Source organism: Camelus bactrianus, chromosome 15 (assembly GCF_048773025.1).
Source record: "Camelus bactrianus isolate YW-2024 breed Bactrian camel chromosome 15, ASM4877302v1, whole genome shotgun sequence".
Taxonomy (NCBI): domain Eukaryota; kingdom Metazoa; phylum Chordata; class Mammalia; order Artiodactyla; family Camelidae; genus Camelus; species Camelus bactrianus.
The window spans coordinates 32,673,005-32,687,845 of record NC_133553.1 but is presented as its reverse complement, the minus strand read 5'-3'; the positions used below and the strand labels follow the sequence as shown (position 1 = coordinate 32,687,845).

Below are 14,841 nucleotides of genomic sequence, written 5' to 3'. Positions count from 1 at the left end.
AGAAGATCTATTTTTAATCTGACATATTTAGAAGACTAATGCATAAGACTGGATTGAAGCATTTGGCAGCTAATGAGAAGTTTGAAGAAAGCAGTGTCTTTGAGAATACTAAGCTATTAACAATGAAAAATAATTGAAGTCAGCCAGCATATACAATTAAGAAAAAAATTCTTGAAAGAGGAAGTTATTCTGCAAAGACAAGTGAATGACAAATAAGAGCAGTACACTCAGCGAGGAGCGACATAGAGGAAATTGTGGACTGTTTCGGGACTATCTGCATACATTTCCAAGGAAGAAAATAACTTCTCTTTCTGACCTGGAGGCAAGAAGGGAAACAACAAAATGTTTTGGAAGGTTAATGATGAATTACTCCCACATGTTGACTGAGGAGATATTTTTTGAAATATTTTTAAGTAATTCCATTTATATAATGGACTTAATGTGTGACAAGTCATTGCAGTAGGTGGTTTGGGGGTTAAATTCTATGCTAAGAACCTACTCAGGCCTCTGAAGTCAGCCTGATACTTTACACAGTGAAATTCAGGGAAAACTCACTCCATTTCTTCATGGATTTATCAGACTAGAAAGGATTATAAAAAATCATCTGATTCATTCATCTAGATAGAGTTAAAACTATGTACAAGATACCAAGGTAGGTAAATTTTTTAGTTGTTTTTTAGTTGTTGCTTAGTGGTTGTTTAGTTTAGTGGTTGTTTTTTAGTGATAGTTGGTTTTGTGTAGATTAAACAATTGAAAGATGAATTTTTTCCACTTTTCAAATTGGCTGTACTGCCACCAAGAAGACACAAACATAGGGGATAGCAGCCATGGATGGGGCAGCCTAGAATTTAAGAACCTCTGGCCAGGTGACTGAGGTTAAGGGACTGTTTACTGGGTGCATGAGTAGATAGCAATGCTGACTCTATTATCTTTTAATTAAAAATCTCTGTTTTTCTTCCAAGGATGATGACACTGATAGTTAACATTTACTGAATACTCAAAACATGCCAGATCTTATGTTGGACAATTCATCTGCATTACCCTGTGTGGTAGGCAGAATTCTAACATTGCCCCTAAGATTCCTCACTCACTGGTGGTGTGTACTCCCTGTATAATCTCCAGGAAAATTATGAATTTCATTCATGTAAGCAAGTTATGTTAGATGAAACAGATGACTTTAAGAAAGGGAGATTAACTGGTAGGCCTGATCTAATCAAACAAACCCTTTAAATCTGAGTCTAGATGTCAATGACACAGAAGTCAGAAATTGGAAACATGAGCATCTGATGTACACTGCAAGCTTGACAATGGAGGGGCCCATGTGGCAGAGAATAGCCTCCAGTTGACAGCCAGCAAGGAAACAGGGACCTCAGTCCTACAAGCACAAGGAATCCAACACTGCAAACAACCTGAATGAGCTTGGAAAAGGCCCTGAGACTCAGATGTGGTAGCAGTCCCAGCCAACACCTTGATTTTAGTTGTTTGAGACCCTGAACAGAGAAGCCAGAAAGGTTGTGCTGGATTCCTGATCCACAGAAAGTGTGGGATAATAAATCATGCTGCTTTAAGCTGTTAAGTTTGTGGTAATCTGTTAACCAACAATAGAAAATCACACAGCTCATTTGATTCTCTAAACTAGCTTCCCCATTTTATAGATAAGGAGACAGACTCAGGGAGGTCATGAATTTGCCCAAAGTCACACAGCCAGTGAATAGCAGAAATAGGTTTAAACCGAACTCTCTCTTGACTTTAGGGGCAGTGCTCTTACTTGCCACAAGCATTTCTTCTCTGTATTTATGTTACTCAATGCCAGGCCTCTGAGGAGGGAGGCTCAGACTAGCAGTAAAAATAATAGGAAACTTTATTTGCCTGGGTGTGGATGTGCAGAAAGTCAGAGGCCCTACGTTGAGCCCTGACTCCACTAGAAGCTAGTGGTGTGCCCTTAAGAAACTCACTAAGTCATTCCAAACCCTAGTTTTTTTATCTGCATGAAAGGTGGTGAGGATTTCTGTACCTTCTGCTGCAGTGATGATCCCAAGAAAGTGTATGAGGGTGAACTGTAAATGGTGAAGTCCACAGGGCAGGCAGAGGTGCCTGGATGTCATGCAAGTGCAGCTTTCTTTTCTTGGTGATTGACAGTCTCAATGTCCTCTGCACATAGGTTGGATATGGCTCTCTGATAGCTTGTTCCAAGGAAGACATTTAAAAATAAGTTTATTATTTTTTGAGGGTTTTTTTTTTTAGAGGAAATGATTCTCCATTACCTTTATTTGGAGATTACAGAATAAAATGGAGCCTAATTTTTCTTTATTTTCTTAAATTCTTTAAAAGTCAACTGCCTGTTAAAAGCCAAAGTAATAACAACATATTGTGGGATTCATAATATACAAAGAAGTGAGACATATGAGTATAATACTGCAAACGACAGTAGAAAGTATAAAGAGAATTACAGGGTTTTAGGCTTTTATATTACACTTAAAGTGTTATAATTTTAATTCATGGTAGACTGAGATAAATTAAGAATGTATTTTAGTGTGTTAATAACTAAAATATGACACAGAGCTATAACTAAAAGGCCAACAGAAGAGAGAATGCTATATTAAAAAGTTCTCAAATAAATCAAATGGAAGATTTGGAAGAGAAGAACAAAGAAATGAAGAACAAGGGAAATTAAACAACTAACGGTAAGAAGATAGACTTACATCCAACCAGCTCATTAATTATATGAAATGTAAAAGAATGAAAAACTCCAACTAAAAGGCAGAGATTATCAGACAAGATTTAAAAAACCAACAAAGGTTTCCTTGACATATAAAGGCACATATAAGATGAAAGAAAAAAGAAGAAAAAAGTTATACTATGCAAAAAATAAGCACAAGAAAGCTGCTGTAACTACAGTAATATCAGACAAAGCAGAATTCAAGTGGAGTATCACCAGAAATAGTGAGAGTCATTTCATAATGACAGAAGGGCCAGTTTATCAAGAAGACATAACAATTCTAAATATATAGGTACTTAAATAACAAAACTTCAAAATATAGAAAGCAAAAAATGACAGAACTAAAAGGAGAATAGACAAATCGAAAACCATAGGTGGAAATTTTAACATCTCCTTTCAGTAACTGATATAATAATAAACGCAAACAATAATAGTAAGGATACAGAAGATTTGAATAACACTAATAAGTAAGTTGGCTTAATATGCATATAGAATGCTATACCTCAAAACTGCAGGACACACATTCTTTTCAAGTTCACATGGCCTCTTTATTACCAGTATAGACTATACGTTGGGCCATAAAACAAATCTTAACAGATTTCAAAGGATTAAAATCATACAGATTATATCTGACCAAAACAGAAATTAGACATCAGTGACAATAAAATATCTAGAAAAACCCCCAAACACTTGAAATTCAAGCAGCACAATTATAAGTAACCTATTGTTCAAAAAGAAATCACAAAGGAAATTAGAAAATATTTCTAAAAAATTATAATGAAAAAATATCAAAATTTGCAGGATACAGCTAAAATAAACCTTAGAATTTATAGCTCTAAAGGATTATATTAAAAAAAGATTAAAATCAATGATCTAAGATTCCATTTTGAGAAAACTGAAAAAAGAGAAGAAATTAAACTGAAAATAAGTAGAAAAATAAAGATAAAAGCATAAATTTAGAAAATAGAAAACCAACCATGGATAAAATCAGCAAGGTCAAAAGTTGCTTCTTTGAAAAGATTAGAAAAATGCATAACCTCTTAGCTAGACTTTTTTAAAAAAGGAGAGAAAAAAATACAAATCTTCACTGTAAGGAATGAAAGAAATCGTAACACCACAGCTCTTACAAATATTAATAGCAAAGTACTATAAACAATCTTATGCCAATAAATTCAACAACTTAGATATAATGGATACGTCTCTTTAAAAAAAAAAACCCAACTTGCTAAAACTAACACAAGAAGAAATTTAAAAATCTGAATATCCCTATTTTTAGTATAGACATTGACTTTCTTCCCACAAATAAAACTCTATCAAGCATTTAGAAAAAAAAATAATGCCAAACCTACACAAACTCTTTCAGAAAACAGAAGGAAGGAAACTTGCCAATTCATTTATAAAGCCAGTAATAATGCTATTATCAAAATCTAACAAGGACGACACAAGAAATTTCAGGCTACTATCACTCAAGAACACTGATGTAAAACTCAACACAATTTTAGCAAATCAAATCTAATAATATAAAAAAGACTAAGATATTATTACTCAGAATGATTTATTTATTCCTGGAATGCAAGGTTGGTCTAACATTCAAAAACCAATTATTATAATTCACCACTTTAATAGAATAAAGCTAAACCCCAGGATCATGTCAATAGATGCAAAAAAATCACTCTACAGAATTCAACATTCACACATGGTAAAAACTCTTAGAAAAGTAAGAATAGAAGGGAATTTCTTCAATATGATAAGACATCTATGTAAAACCTACTGTTAACATCAACCTTAATGTGGAAACATAAGGCCAGATGTCTGCTCACACTACTGTGTACAACACTAGACTGAAGGTCCTAGTCAGTGCAAGTAGGTAAAAAAGAGAAAGAAACTAAAAAACATAAAGATCATAAACACTGGAAAGAAAGAAGTAAATCTGGTAACAGGTGATATGACCGGTTATGTAAAAAATTCTAAGAAATCTAAAAAAAGCTACTAGAACTCAGTAGAACTGTAAACTTAGCAATGTCACAGGACACGAAGTCAATATAGAAAAATCATTTGTATTCTTACATACTAGTAACAACTGGAAAATAAAATCTAAACAATCTATCATTTACAATAAAAGCAAAAACATTAAAAATATTCAAGACTTCTATGCTAAAATCTTAAGACATTTCTGAGATAAATTAAAGAAGACCTAAATACAACCATGTTTATTGATTGGAGGAATCAGTATTGTCAAAATGTCAACTCTTCCTTTGTTGATCTACAGGTTCAGTGTCATTATAATCAAAATCTCAGCAGGCTTTTTTTGAGGGGAGTTGAGGATGGAATAGACAAACTGATTCTAAAATTTTTCTAGAAATACAAAGGACCTAGAACAGCCAAAACTATCTTTAAAAAGACTAAAGTTGGAGAATTTACATTTCCTGTATTGGTATACAAACTGAAAAATAGAGAGCTGGAATAGGTATCTGGAAATAGACCCACTCATATATGGTCAATTTATTTTGACAAAGGCATGAAGGTAATTCAATGGGGAAAGATTTTTCAAGAAATGCTGCTGAAATACCTGAAGATGTATAAACAAAAAGTTAATTTTAGCCTCTACCTCATACCATACACAAAATTAACTTGAGATGGATCATAGACCTAAATGTCAAACCAAAACCAAATCTTCTAGAGAAAGACATAGGAGAATCTCTTCATGACCTTGTGGCAGGCAAATAATTATGAGCATACAAAAAATATTAACATAAAAAAACCCAATAAAATAGATTTCATTAAAAATAAAAACTTTCTGCTCATCAAAAGACACTGTTTAGAAAATGAAAAGGCAAGCCATAGATTGGGAGAAAATATCTGCAAAACACATTTCTGACAAATATATAAAGAACTCTTAAAAATCAGTAATAGATAGACCAACAACCTTATTAAAAATAGGAAAATTTGAACAGATATTTCACAAAAGAAGATCTACCACGTGAAAAGATGCTCAACATCACTAATCATCAGGAAATCAAAATTAAAAACACAATAAGATATCACTCCATCCCCTCTAGAATAGCTAAAATTAAAGAGACCGACAATACTAAGTGTTGGAGAGGATATGGAACAGCTGGAACCTGGCATATTGCTGGTGGGAGTGAAACAGATAAAACAACTTCAGAAAAAGGTTGTCAGATTTTTACAAAGTTAATCATACACAAATTCCCACTCCTAGGTATTTACCCACAGAACTGAAAACATATCTACTAAAAAGAGTGTTCATAGCAGCTCTATTTATAAAAATCCCCAAACTGGAAACAACCCAAACATACATATGCAGATGAATGGATTAGTAAATTATAGTTCATTCATATAATGTTACTCAGCAGTAAAAAAAGAATGCCATAACAGATAAATCTAAAACAATTATGTTGACCCAAAAGACATGAAAGAGTACAATCTATATTATTGCATTTATAAGAAGTATCTAGAAGAGGAGAAACCAAGACACAATGATAGAAATCAGACAGCACTGTCTTGGAGGTGAGGAGACTAACTGAAAAGGGGCAGAAGGTAAGTTTGTCAAAACTCCATCAAAAGATACATTAATTCTGTCCACTTCATTGTAGGTATATAATTTACATACTATAAATTACACTGTAATAAATATCTTTTAAAAGATACATATGCAAAATCTTTGATTTCAAAGAACTCACAATTTGATTAAGGAAATACGAAGATGGGAAAAATCAAAGAATAATACAAAAGAGATTTCAAAGCAGTATAAACCAACAGTCAACCGAACCTGGAAAGGGGGAAAGAGCTGCCTGCAAGTTAGCATGGAGGGAAGAACCATAAGGAAGAACCTGGAAGGATGACTAGATTTGAAGGAACAGGAAGAGAGCAGGAGGAAAGCAGTGGGCAAAGGCACCATGGGGACAAAGCAGAAACTAAACCCCAGGGTACCTCACACGTCCACCCACTGACTGACCCTTCATATCAAGCCCATCCGTCGGGAGGAGTAGAGTCTGGTTTTATAGGATGAAGTTCAGAAAAGTTAATAGCCCTGCCCGAGGCCACAGAGCTTAGAGATGAGAACTTATGATAGGAACTGGGGCACACGTGACCCTGAAGCCTGTGCTCACCCAGCAGAGGGTGTTTCACTTGTAAGCACAGGATTTGCTGGACAGCCATGAGCAAGAAGTACATGTCATAGGAAAAGCCCTGGTCAGTGCCAGAAAGTGTCCTTTCTGAGTTCCCACGTTCAGAATTTTGCTCTACAGGAGAGAATACACAGCTGACTCCACTCACGGGCTCTAATGTTGTCCATAAACCGTGAGAGTGTTTATGTCCTGGGCCGAGCTCTCCAAGTGAATTACAGCCTTTCATGCACTGTGTACATACAATATTTTCACAGGACAAAGAAGCAGGGCGTGTAAGGAATGCTGCAGCTGACCTTTCTCTCTTTCTGTCCTTTCTCTCCACCTTCTCCATCGATCTCTAGCCTGTATTGCAGGACAGTCCTTAGGTTGTGTTTATCCATGACCTGGCCTTCTAACACAGCCCAGGGAAGTTACTCAGGTCAGTTTAAGAAAGGACCTTTTAAAGTATTTCTTCTTCCGAGCATGAGCAACTGTCTTTCTCTTTTATTACATTTAAAATGGATCTGTCTTCATTATAGTAGAAAGAAGATTTTTAAAAATTTACTTCAGATGTTTTCTTTAGGCTAGTGGTAATGTAAAGCAAATGTCTCTTGCAACTCTGAATCAACCTGTGAAGATAAACAGGCTTCACTTAACAATATACTGAAATCATAGGCTTGTGGTCTGCAGCTTCTTAAAGACTCAATTCATACACGCTAAAATGTCTACTTAAGGAGCATGTGCACGTGTGCGTGCACACACTCACGCACACACACACGCACACGCATGCACACACACACCCAAGATAGCTTTGCCATGGAAACCACAAAAACATGTCTGGTTCAGACTCCACAGTACATACCACAAATAACAGCCCATCTTCTAAGGGCAGATCCTATGTACACACAGGGAAAGCCCAGAAAATTAAACAACTGCAGGGCCTCAAACATAAAACCTACTTCATAATCCATTTTTTTCAAGTATCCTTCAAAATAAGTAAGTCTTACTCATTGTTATTAGTTACATTTGCATACATTTTTTTTTTCCTTAAACAGAATCTCAGACTTGGGTATCACAAAAAGGTAAGACACCCGGGAAAGTGAGCCACTGAAGGTCTGGATAACAACAGCTCTGGGACTGCATTCATGAATCTGTGGCGGTCTGGATGTCTAGAGAAAGCCACTCTCATTATTTAAGAGCCCCAATCCTGCTATGAGTGAAGGCCTTGTACTACAGAAAGTATAGGCAGGAGGCACCTGGGGAGGGAAAGAGGTCTGAGGGAGGGGGAGGCAAGAGAAAGAAGTCTTACCTATCAAGAGCATTCTAGGTCTGGAAGGCCAGATTTTTTCAGTCAGTACTTCAAACTGTCACAAGTTTTGATATGATAAAGGCTTTGATCTCTGCTGTTGGGGTATAAATTCCATGAAGACATGGACAACTTCTCATTTGTTTACCACTGCATCCCAGCATGGGCACACTGCCTGGAACATGGTAGATGCTCAGTAAATACTGGATGAGCAAATGAAGAGGATGCTTCATAGACATTCTCCATTTCTGTGATTCTTTGGATCTGATCATCTTTCAGCTGGGATCACAGGTGTGAGCATTTGGCGGTTCAGAGTGATAAAGTAATAGACCTGCCACTCTAACTGTGAGTATTTTTGGAAACTATGATGCTGATCGACTGTTGCTTCAATCTAGGAGGCCATGGTTCATGAAGACTGGTGTTCTGGGTACTGAAGTTTTACCTATAAAAAATACTCTGCATATTTCTACGCTGACCTAGTCCATATGACGGGTGAAAGCTTTCCACAGAGAGGTTCGTGTGCAATAGTTGTATTTCTAAATTCCAAACTCCAGCCAACTCAAACCTCTATCAAACTTATTTTCATAAGGATTTTAAAAGTTCTAAGCTATTTGTGTGGCAATTTATTTAACCAAAGAAGACACAGGCCCTACTTTGGGGAGGGGCAAGAGATGCAACGAGGTATATAATTCACTCTGTTCCTTCAGAGACATTTTAGTTCCATATGAAAAACTAGGTACTGGACCCATGTACTGACTACTAGGCAAAATTCTATTCATTTACCATTAGCCGAAATTTTCCATTAATTAAGAAAATATGAAAGTAGCTGCCAACATTTTCATCATTGACACCATTTATCCATAACTCCAATTCCTACCTAGTACTTATTCTCTAATGCAAATAGAGAGGTAGATTTCAGATAAATCCTGGAACCCATTAAAATAAAAAAGGCAATCTACCTCATCAGGCTAGATAAGGGGTTGGCTAACTTTTTCTATATGGGCCAAAAACTAAATATTTTTGGTTTTGCAGACCATATGTGGTCTGCTGGAGCTACTCACTCTGCCATTGTTGCATGAAGGCAGCCGTAGAAAATCAGTTTAAAAATGGGTATGGCTATATTTCAATAAAACTTTATTTACAAAAACAGGCAGAGGTCAGGGTTTACCCTGCAAGCAGCAGCTTGCCAATCCTTGGACTGGATTTTTTAAAAAATGTTTCCCATTTGCAAGAAATAACAATTGATTCACTTACTTTGCTCTCTTGGCCATTTCGTTTCCATCCCATCTGGGGCTGTATGGATAATTTTTCTGGGCCTGGGAATAAAGCTGTCCACTGTTGGTAAAGTGATAGACGGACTGGAACGTGAGAGTCGGCTGGTCTCGAGGAAAAAACAGGGGCAGGTCAACTGCAAAGACAGAAAACAAGGAAAAGTTGGTTAGGGTTTAAATGTACCTTAATATACTTTTTAAGCTAAATTTGAATGTTAGGTACAAGACACTATGTGAACCACAAATCCTGGTTGAGGCTTAGGTGAAAAGTATGGAGAGTGGGACCAAGAAACACAGTGTACCCTCCCTGCTTTCAAGGAGTTTACAGTCTAGGTAGAGAGGCAGATCACACATAAATAAAAGTTTAACCAATACTAGGCATGATGCATAGGTGCTGAAGGAATGCTATGAAATGGTTATAGAAGCTGGGCACCCCGGCCACCTGACCTGCTACGACACTTACCTTGTCTAGTATTCCACGGGGCAGTTAGTTGTATATCTGTTTTAAGTCTCAATTATATCATAAACTCCTCAAAGGTTGGGCAGTGTCTTCCTCATCTAGAAATCAATGGAGGATGTGGGATGCAGACTCCTTAAAGAATGAATGTGGAAAGGGGCTCAAGAGGGCAAGTGACAATCTTCCTTTTTTATAGGATATGTAACTGGACCACCAGAAAAACATGAAGTTGTCACTTTACTTCCAATCAAGCAGTAAATTTTGATAGTCAGCAGTTTTACACTTTTCCTTATGTGTTATCATACACATCTCCTAAATCAGCGGGAGCTCCTCCATGGAATTCAACAGGGCCGAATCTGAGCACCACATCTATCTACTGCTATAGTTTAGACTGATTCTAATATTTCCTGTTAACAAGTATTAGGTGACTTACCTGTTCACTTGGGGATCCTTTAAATCAATTGTTTTAGTTAAGGTAAACTCATTAAAAACACAATTTCAATAGCACATTCCTCAAGGTATATAATGTGTATATAATATGTGACTGTTCCTCACTTCTAGGACAAGGGGTAGGCATATTAATTTATAAAAAATAATAACAAGAAAAATGTGCACAGACTTTTCTAGCTTTACAGAGTAATCTTATATTCTTTATCCAATATGATGCTTATAACTACTTGAAGCAGACATTATTTTTACCATCTGCATTTAACAGATGAACAAACCTGAGATGCCAAGAGGTTTCTTAACTTGCTCATGCCATAGCTACGCAGAGGCAGGACTCAACTCTAGTCCCATGATCTAAATCCCAAGCTCCTTCAACTGGGTCACGTTGCCTCCTGCTCTTGAGAATACTGGTATAACCTGCTCACAACACACTCGCCATGTCATGATGACAGTTTAGGCGGCTGAAGTCTCTACTGTGAAGGATGTACAAGGTTCATCTTTTTGGCTACATGAGACAAATATATGAAATTAAAATACATACTAGATAGTTATACATCTATCACTGTGTCAGTTTAGGGTGACATTTGACTTGGACTGGGCCCTCTAAGTACCCAAAATGATTTCTTGAAGGAAGTTAGGTTTGTAGCAAACTTAAAAAAAAAAATGTCCAGTTGGTAAGGCCTCTTAGACCTCTGGGTATATTTGACTCTGAGTCAGTGCCACAGGGGGTTTCTACAAATGAATCACTGCATAACCAAAGAAAAGTGGCAAAATTTTCAATGTCCACTTTTTAGTCACATTTTCCAAGTGCCTCAATGCAGTTTCAATACATGTCTATTTGTGCCAAAGCAGAGATCTGGTAACATATAGGAACAATGCAAAACCTGAAAAACAGACTCACTCAAATGGATTCAGAAAACCCTTATAAACCCCTTCATCTTACAGAGCTTGATCTGTAACATCTTCAGTCATTTTCAATAAATATTGTTTTCTGAAATTGTTTCCCTCTTTTGATTCATTTCATTTCCTCTGATTAATTTTATAAAAATGCCTATTCACATATACTTTAATTTGACTTCAACTATGTTTATTTTATATACAAGTTTCCAAATATAAAATGATATTCAGATTAACCCCCAGAGAAATAGCAATAGCACTGATGAAAAGTATTTAACATGCAAGCTTCCCCTCAAAACAGTAATAATTTTAAATAATAAAATTCAGTGGGAATAATTTCTAAATTTAAAGTAAGTACAGTCACCATTCAGTATTCAAGTAACACAGACAATACCACAAACTTCATGATTCTCAAACTATCAGCTTTTTGAAGCTTTGGGATGAAATTTTTTTTGAGGGGCTCCTTTTTTGTTGTAGAAAATGAGTTGCCAGTATTTTGATATGCTGAAAAATGATTTTCCCACCTAGCTCTGAACCATTCACTCTGACCTTCTATAAATGCCCAATTAAGACCAGAAACAATTCAAAATGTGAATGTAAATTTATTTACCTGGGCAAGTGAGTTGTTCTGATTTAAAAAAAAAAATTGCTAGCCAGCTGTATGTTGATCTGTACCATGATCCCCTCAAAAGCACTGATAACATGACTATTTCTCCATGGAGAGTTTTCTTAAAAAGTATAGTTGAAGCCAATATTAACATTTGAACACAGTGGCTGGATTATTAGCATGGCAGGAATGGTCAGAGCAATTCAGAGATAAAATCGGTAATACATATGAATTCACATGTGAGAAAATAAAATTAGAAAAATATAAATATCTCGCTCAGCTTAACTAGGATGTACTCTGTCTGGATCAGTCAGCAGTCAATAAAAGGTTGCCTTCTTTCAAAGTGTTCTAAGTGTAAGAAGGAGTTAATGCCTAAAATATTTATGACAAATAACTTTGCATTTTTCTTATAAGAATGAGTTGAATGGTACAAATTAGTCAGAATTAAAAACAAAAACAAAAGGGGGGAAGGTATGGCTCAGTGGTAGTGTGCCTAGCATGCACAGTGTCCTGGGTTCAATCCCCAGTACCTCCATTAAAGATAAATAAAAAAAAACCCTAAATACCTCCCCCCAAATTAAAAAAAATTAATAATTAATTTTTTTAAAAGAGTGTTTAAAAAAAACAAACAAACAAGACCTGTTTTCCTTATCCTCAAATGTTTCTGTCACTACATTTTGCCTATAGGCTAGCTCAAGATTTTCTGATGCATAGCAAAATAATGACTGCGGGCCTTCAAATAGCTAATCTGCTTTAGGGAACTCCCAAGGTTCTAAGCAGTCTGGGCTCAGAGTCTCAGCCACATCAAATCTGAACATTTTCACATTTGCTTCCTTAGAACCCAACCTGTCTATGAGCTCGGGTTCGATTCTCAGAGTAGAACCATTCCATGTGGCTCAGTTACTCACTGTCAGTACTGTTTTGACAACTGCTTCCTATTTTCTTCCACCTGTAGACGGAGACTGAATTTTGGTCAGCTCTCTACCCACAGAAGGGATGGTCCTCCCTTGTTCGGTATAATTTCAATAACCATTTTCAAAGCATGACTGTCTTCAAGAACTTGTTGAAACAAGTCACACCCAAACACCTAATTCTGCTCAACCTGGGCATTTCACAGGAGTCCCTCACAGGGCTCTGACGCCCTGGCAGCAGGCAGGAATAATTAAGTTCTGCACCAGCTTGTCTCATGCTGGATGGTCGCTGCGGTGACTGGTTCCACGGGTCACAGTCCCAGAGCTGGTGGTGGTGGTTCTGTTCAAGCAACCACCAGCCATACAGCTTTGAGAGGGAGCTGAATGCACTGATCAGTTTGCTGCCTCCCTCTTTAAATCATGCTGAGGTTCTGATGGTTTTCCCTTCTCTAGCAAATAAGCTTCACTGTCCCTAAATGCTCATCCTTTCCCCGTAGGAAGACTTCATGAGAGTTGTATCTAAGTTCACAAGACTCTAGAAACTCCTCACTTCCCCCAAATCTCAACAATGGGAAAAATGACACTGAACAGCCAAAGGAAATGCTACGCTATGCATCTGATCCACAGGAAAGCTGTCAGATACTCAGAACATTTCAGGCACAGTTCTAATGAGTTTGATCATATGATTTTTTTTTCCAGAAAAAAATCTAATTATGGCAAGATTAGGACAAGGTACATGAACAACAAGTAGTGATAACCAGCAGTCTGGCCCAAAGAAAGGTGAGAGAATAGTAAATAAAAGCAGACTTAGTTCATCAAAAAGCATCCCAGTCTGGGCCATTCAGTGTAGGAAAAAAGCACTCAACCATCCCTCAAGCGATTACCATACATAGTGATGTTCGCTCCCATTCTTGGTACCAGGGCTGACACTCTTGGTTGCCTATCCAACAGCCATTCTCCAGCCTTCTTTTCTATGGGCAGCGCCCTCCTCCCACCCCACAGTCCAAAAGTGCTGAGTATTCACTCCCTCAGCCTTTCATAAAGCCCAGGCATAGGAATGACTCAGTCTTGCCCATGGAACCTGAGAGGAAGTCAGTGAGGGGTCTTCTGAGAAAAATTTTCCTCTCTGGTTAAAGACCCCCATTTCATTCCTGCCTACATCTTATCACATGAGCTCTTAAGGCGAAGCTGTGCCCTCATCTTGTGACCACGTGGGGAAAGTCAGCCTGACATCACTCCGCTGTCAAATCCATCATCTCTGCTACTGCCCAGATCTGGATGTCATGTTACATGAGACAGTTATGAGTCCTGACTATTTAAACTTCTTTTAATCAGGTCTTCTCAGACTTGGAGTCAAAGGCAACTAAGAAAACATTATTTCTTACAGCTTCTGTTCAAGGGAATAGATTGTATAATCTATTTGAGAACTATTTCCACCAAGCATGGTTAAAAACATTCAAGGCACATAAATAGGAAAGTTTTAGTTGTCTGGAAAATTCAGTTATGTGGGACAGTTCAATCCTTGAAAATGCCAAACAAATGAGGGGTTAACCATAATTGCTTCCCTGGGAGTCACATCATCAAATATTTTCATCATTATTCACAAGTCAGCCATTATTTCATTTCTCCAACCCTTCCAAACTCTATACTCTTGAGTTTCTGGGTCAGGAGGGAAGGTGCTCGTGGACTCGCTTTGTGGTGGTTCTGGTTATGCTCCCATTTCCAGTTCTCTCAGGCCCCTCCAGTTCCTTGAAGCCTCATTAGGAGATAGTTTTAACCCCATATTGACTTGCTGGAAGCTCCCCTTTGGACGACGATTCCATCTGAGGTCAACTCTTCCCAAGAAGTGTGGACACTTCTCTTTCCCTGGCTGCCCCCACAGGGGGCACACAACTAATTAGGGAAGTTGCCATTTATTTACTGCCCACCCCCAATCCTACTAACTACACACTAAACTTTTGAGACACACAGATTCTAACCACTGGGAAGTTAAATACCACACATCCAAAATACTCGCCTACGAGAAATATAAAAGTCAAGTTTTCCCATTCAGAAGAATATCTACTCAAGGTATTAAAAATTAAATAGTGTTTCCTTTT

General features: G+C 37.2%; 1 protein-coding gene across 6 annotated transcripts in view; it reads right to left on the bottom strand.

Moving 5' to 3' along the window:
* The window catches only part of BABAM2 (BRISC and BRCA1 A complex member 2), a 387,982-nt gene that overhangs the window by 23,254 nt on the left and 349,887 nt on the right, over positions 1 to 14,841 (bottom strand). For all 6 annotated transcript variants that reach the window (XM_074341828.1, XM_045511781.2, XM_045511778.2 and 3 more), the window contains one exon: positions 9,407 to 9,560. In XM_074341828.1, the coding sequence (XP_074197929.1) occupies positions 9,407 to 9,560 (154 nt within the window). The remainder of the gene's footprint in view (positions 1 to 9,406; positions 9,561 to 14,841) is intronic.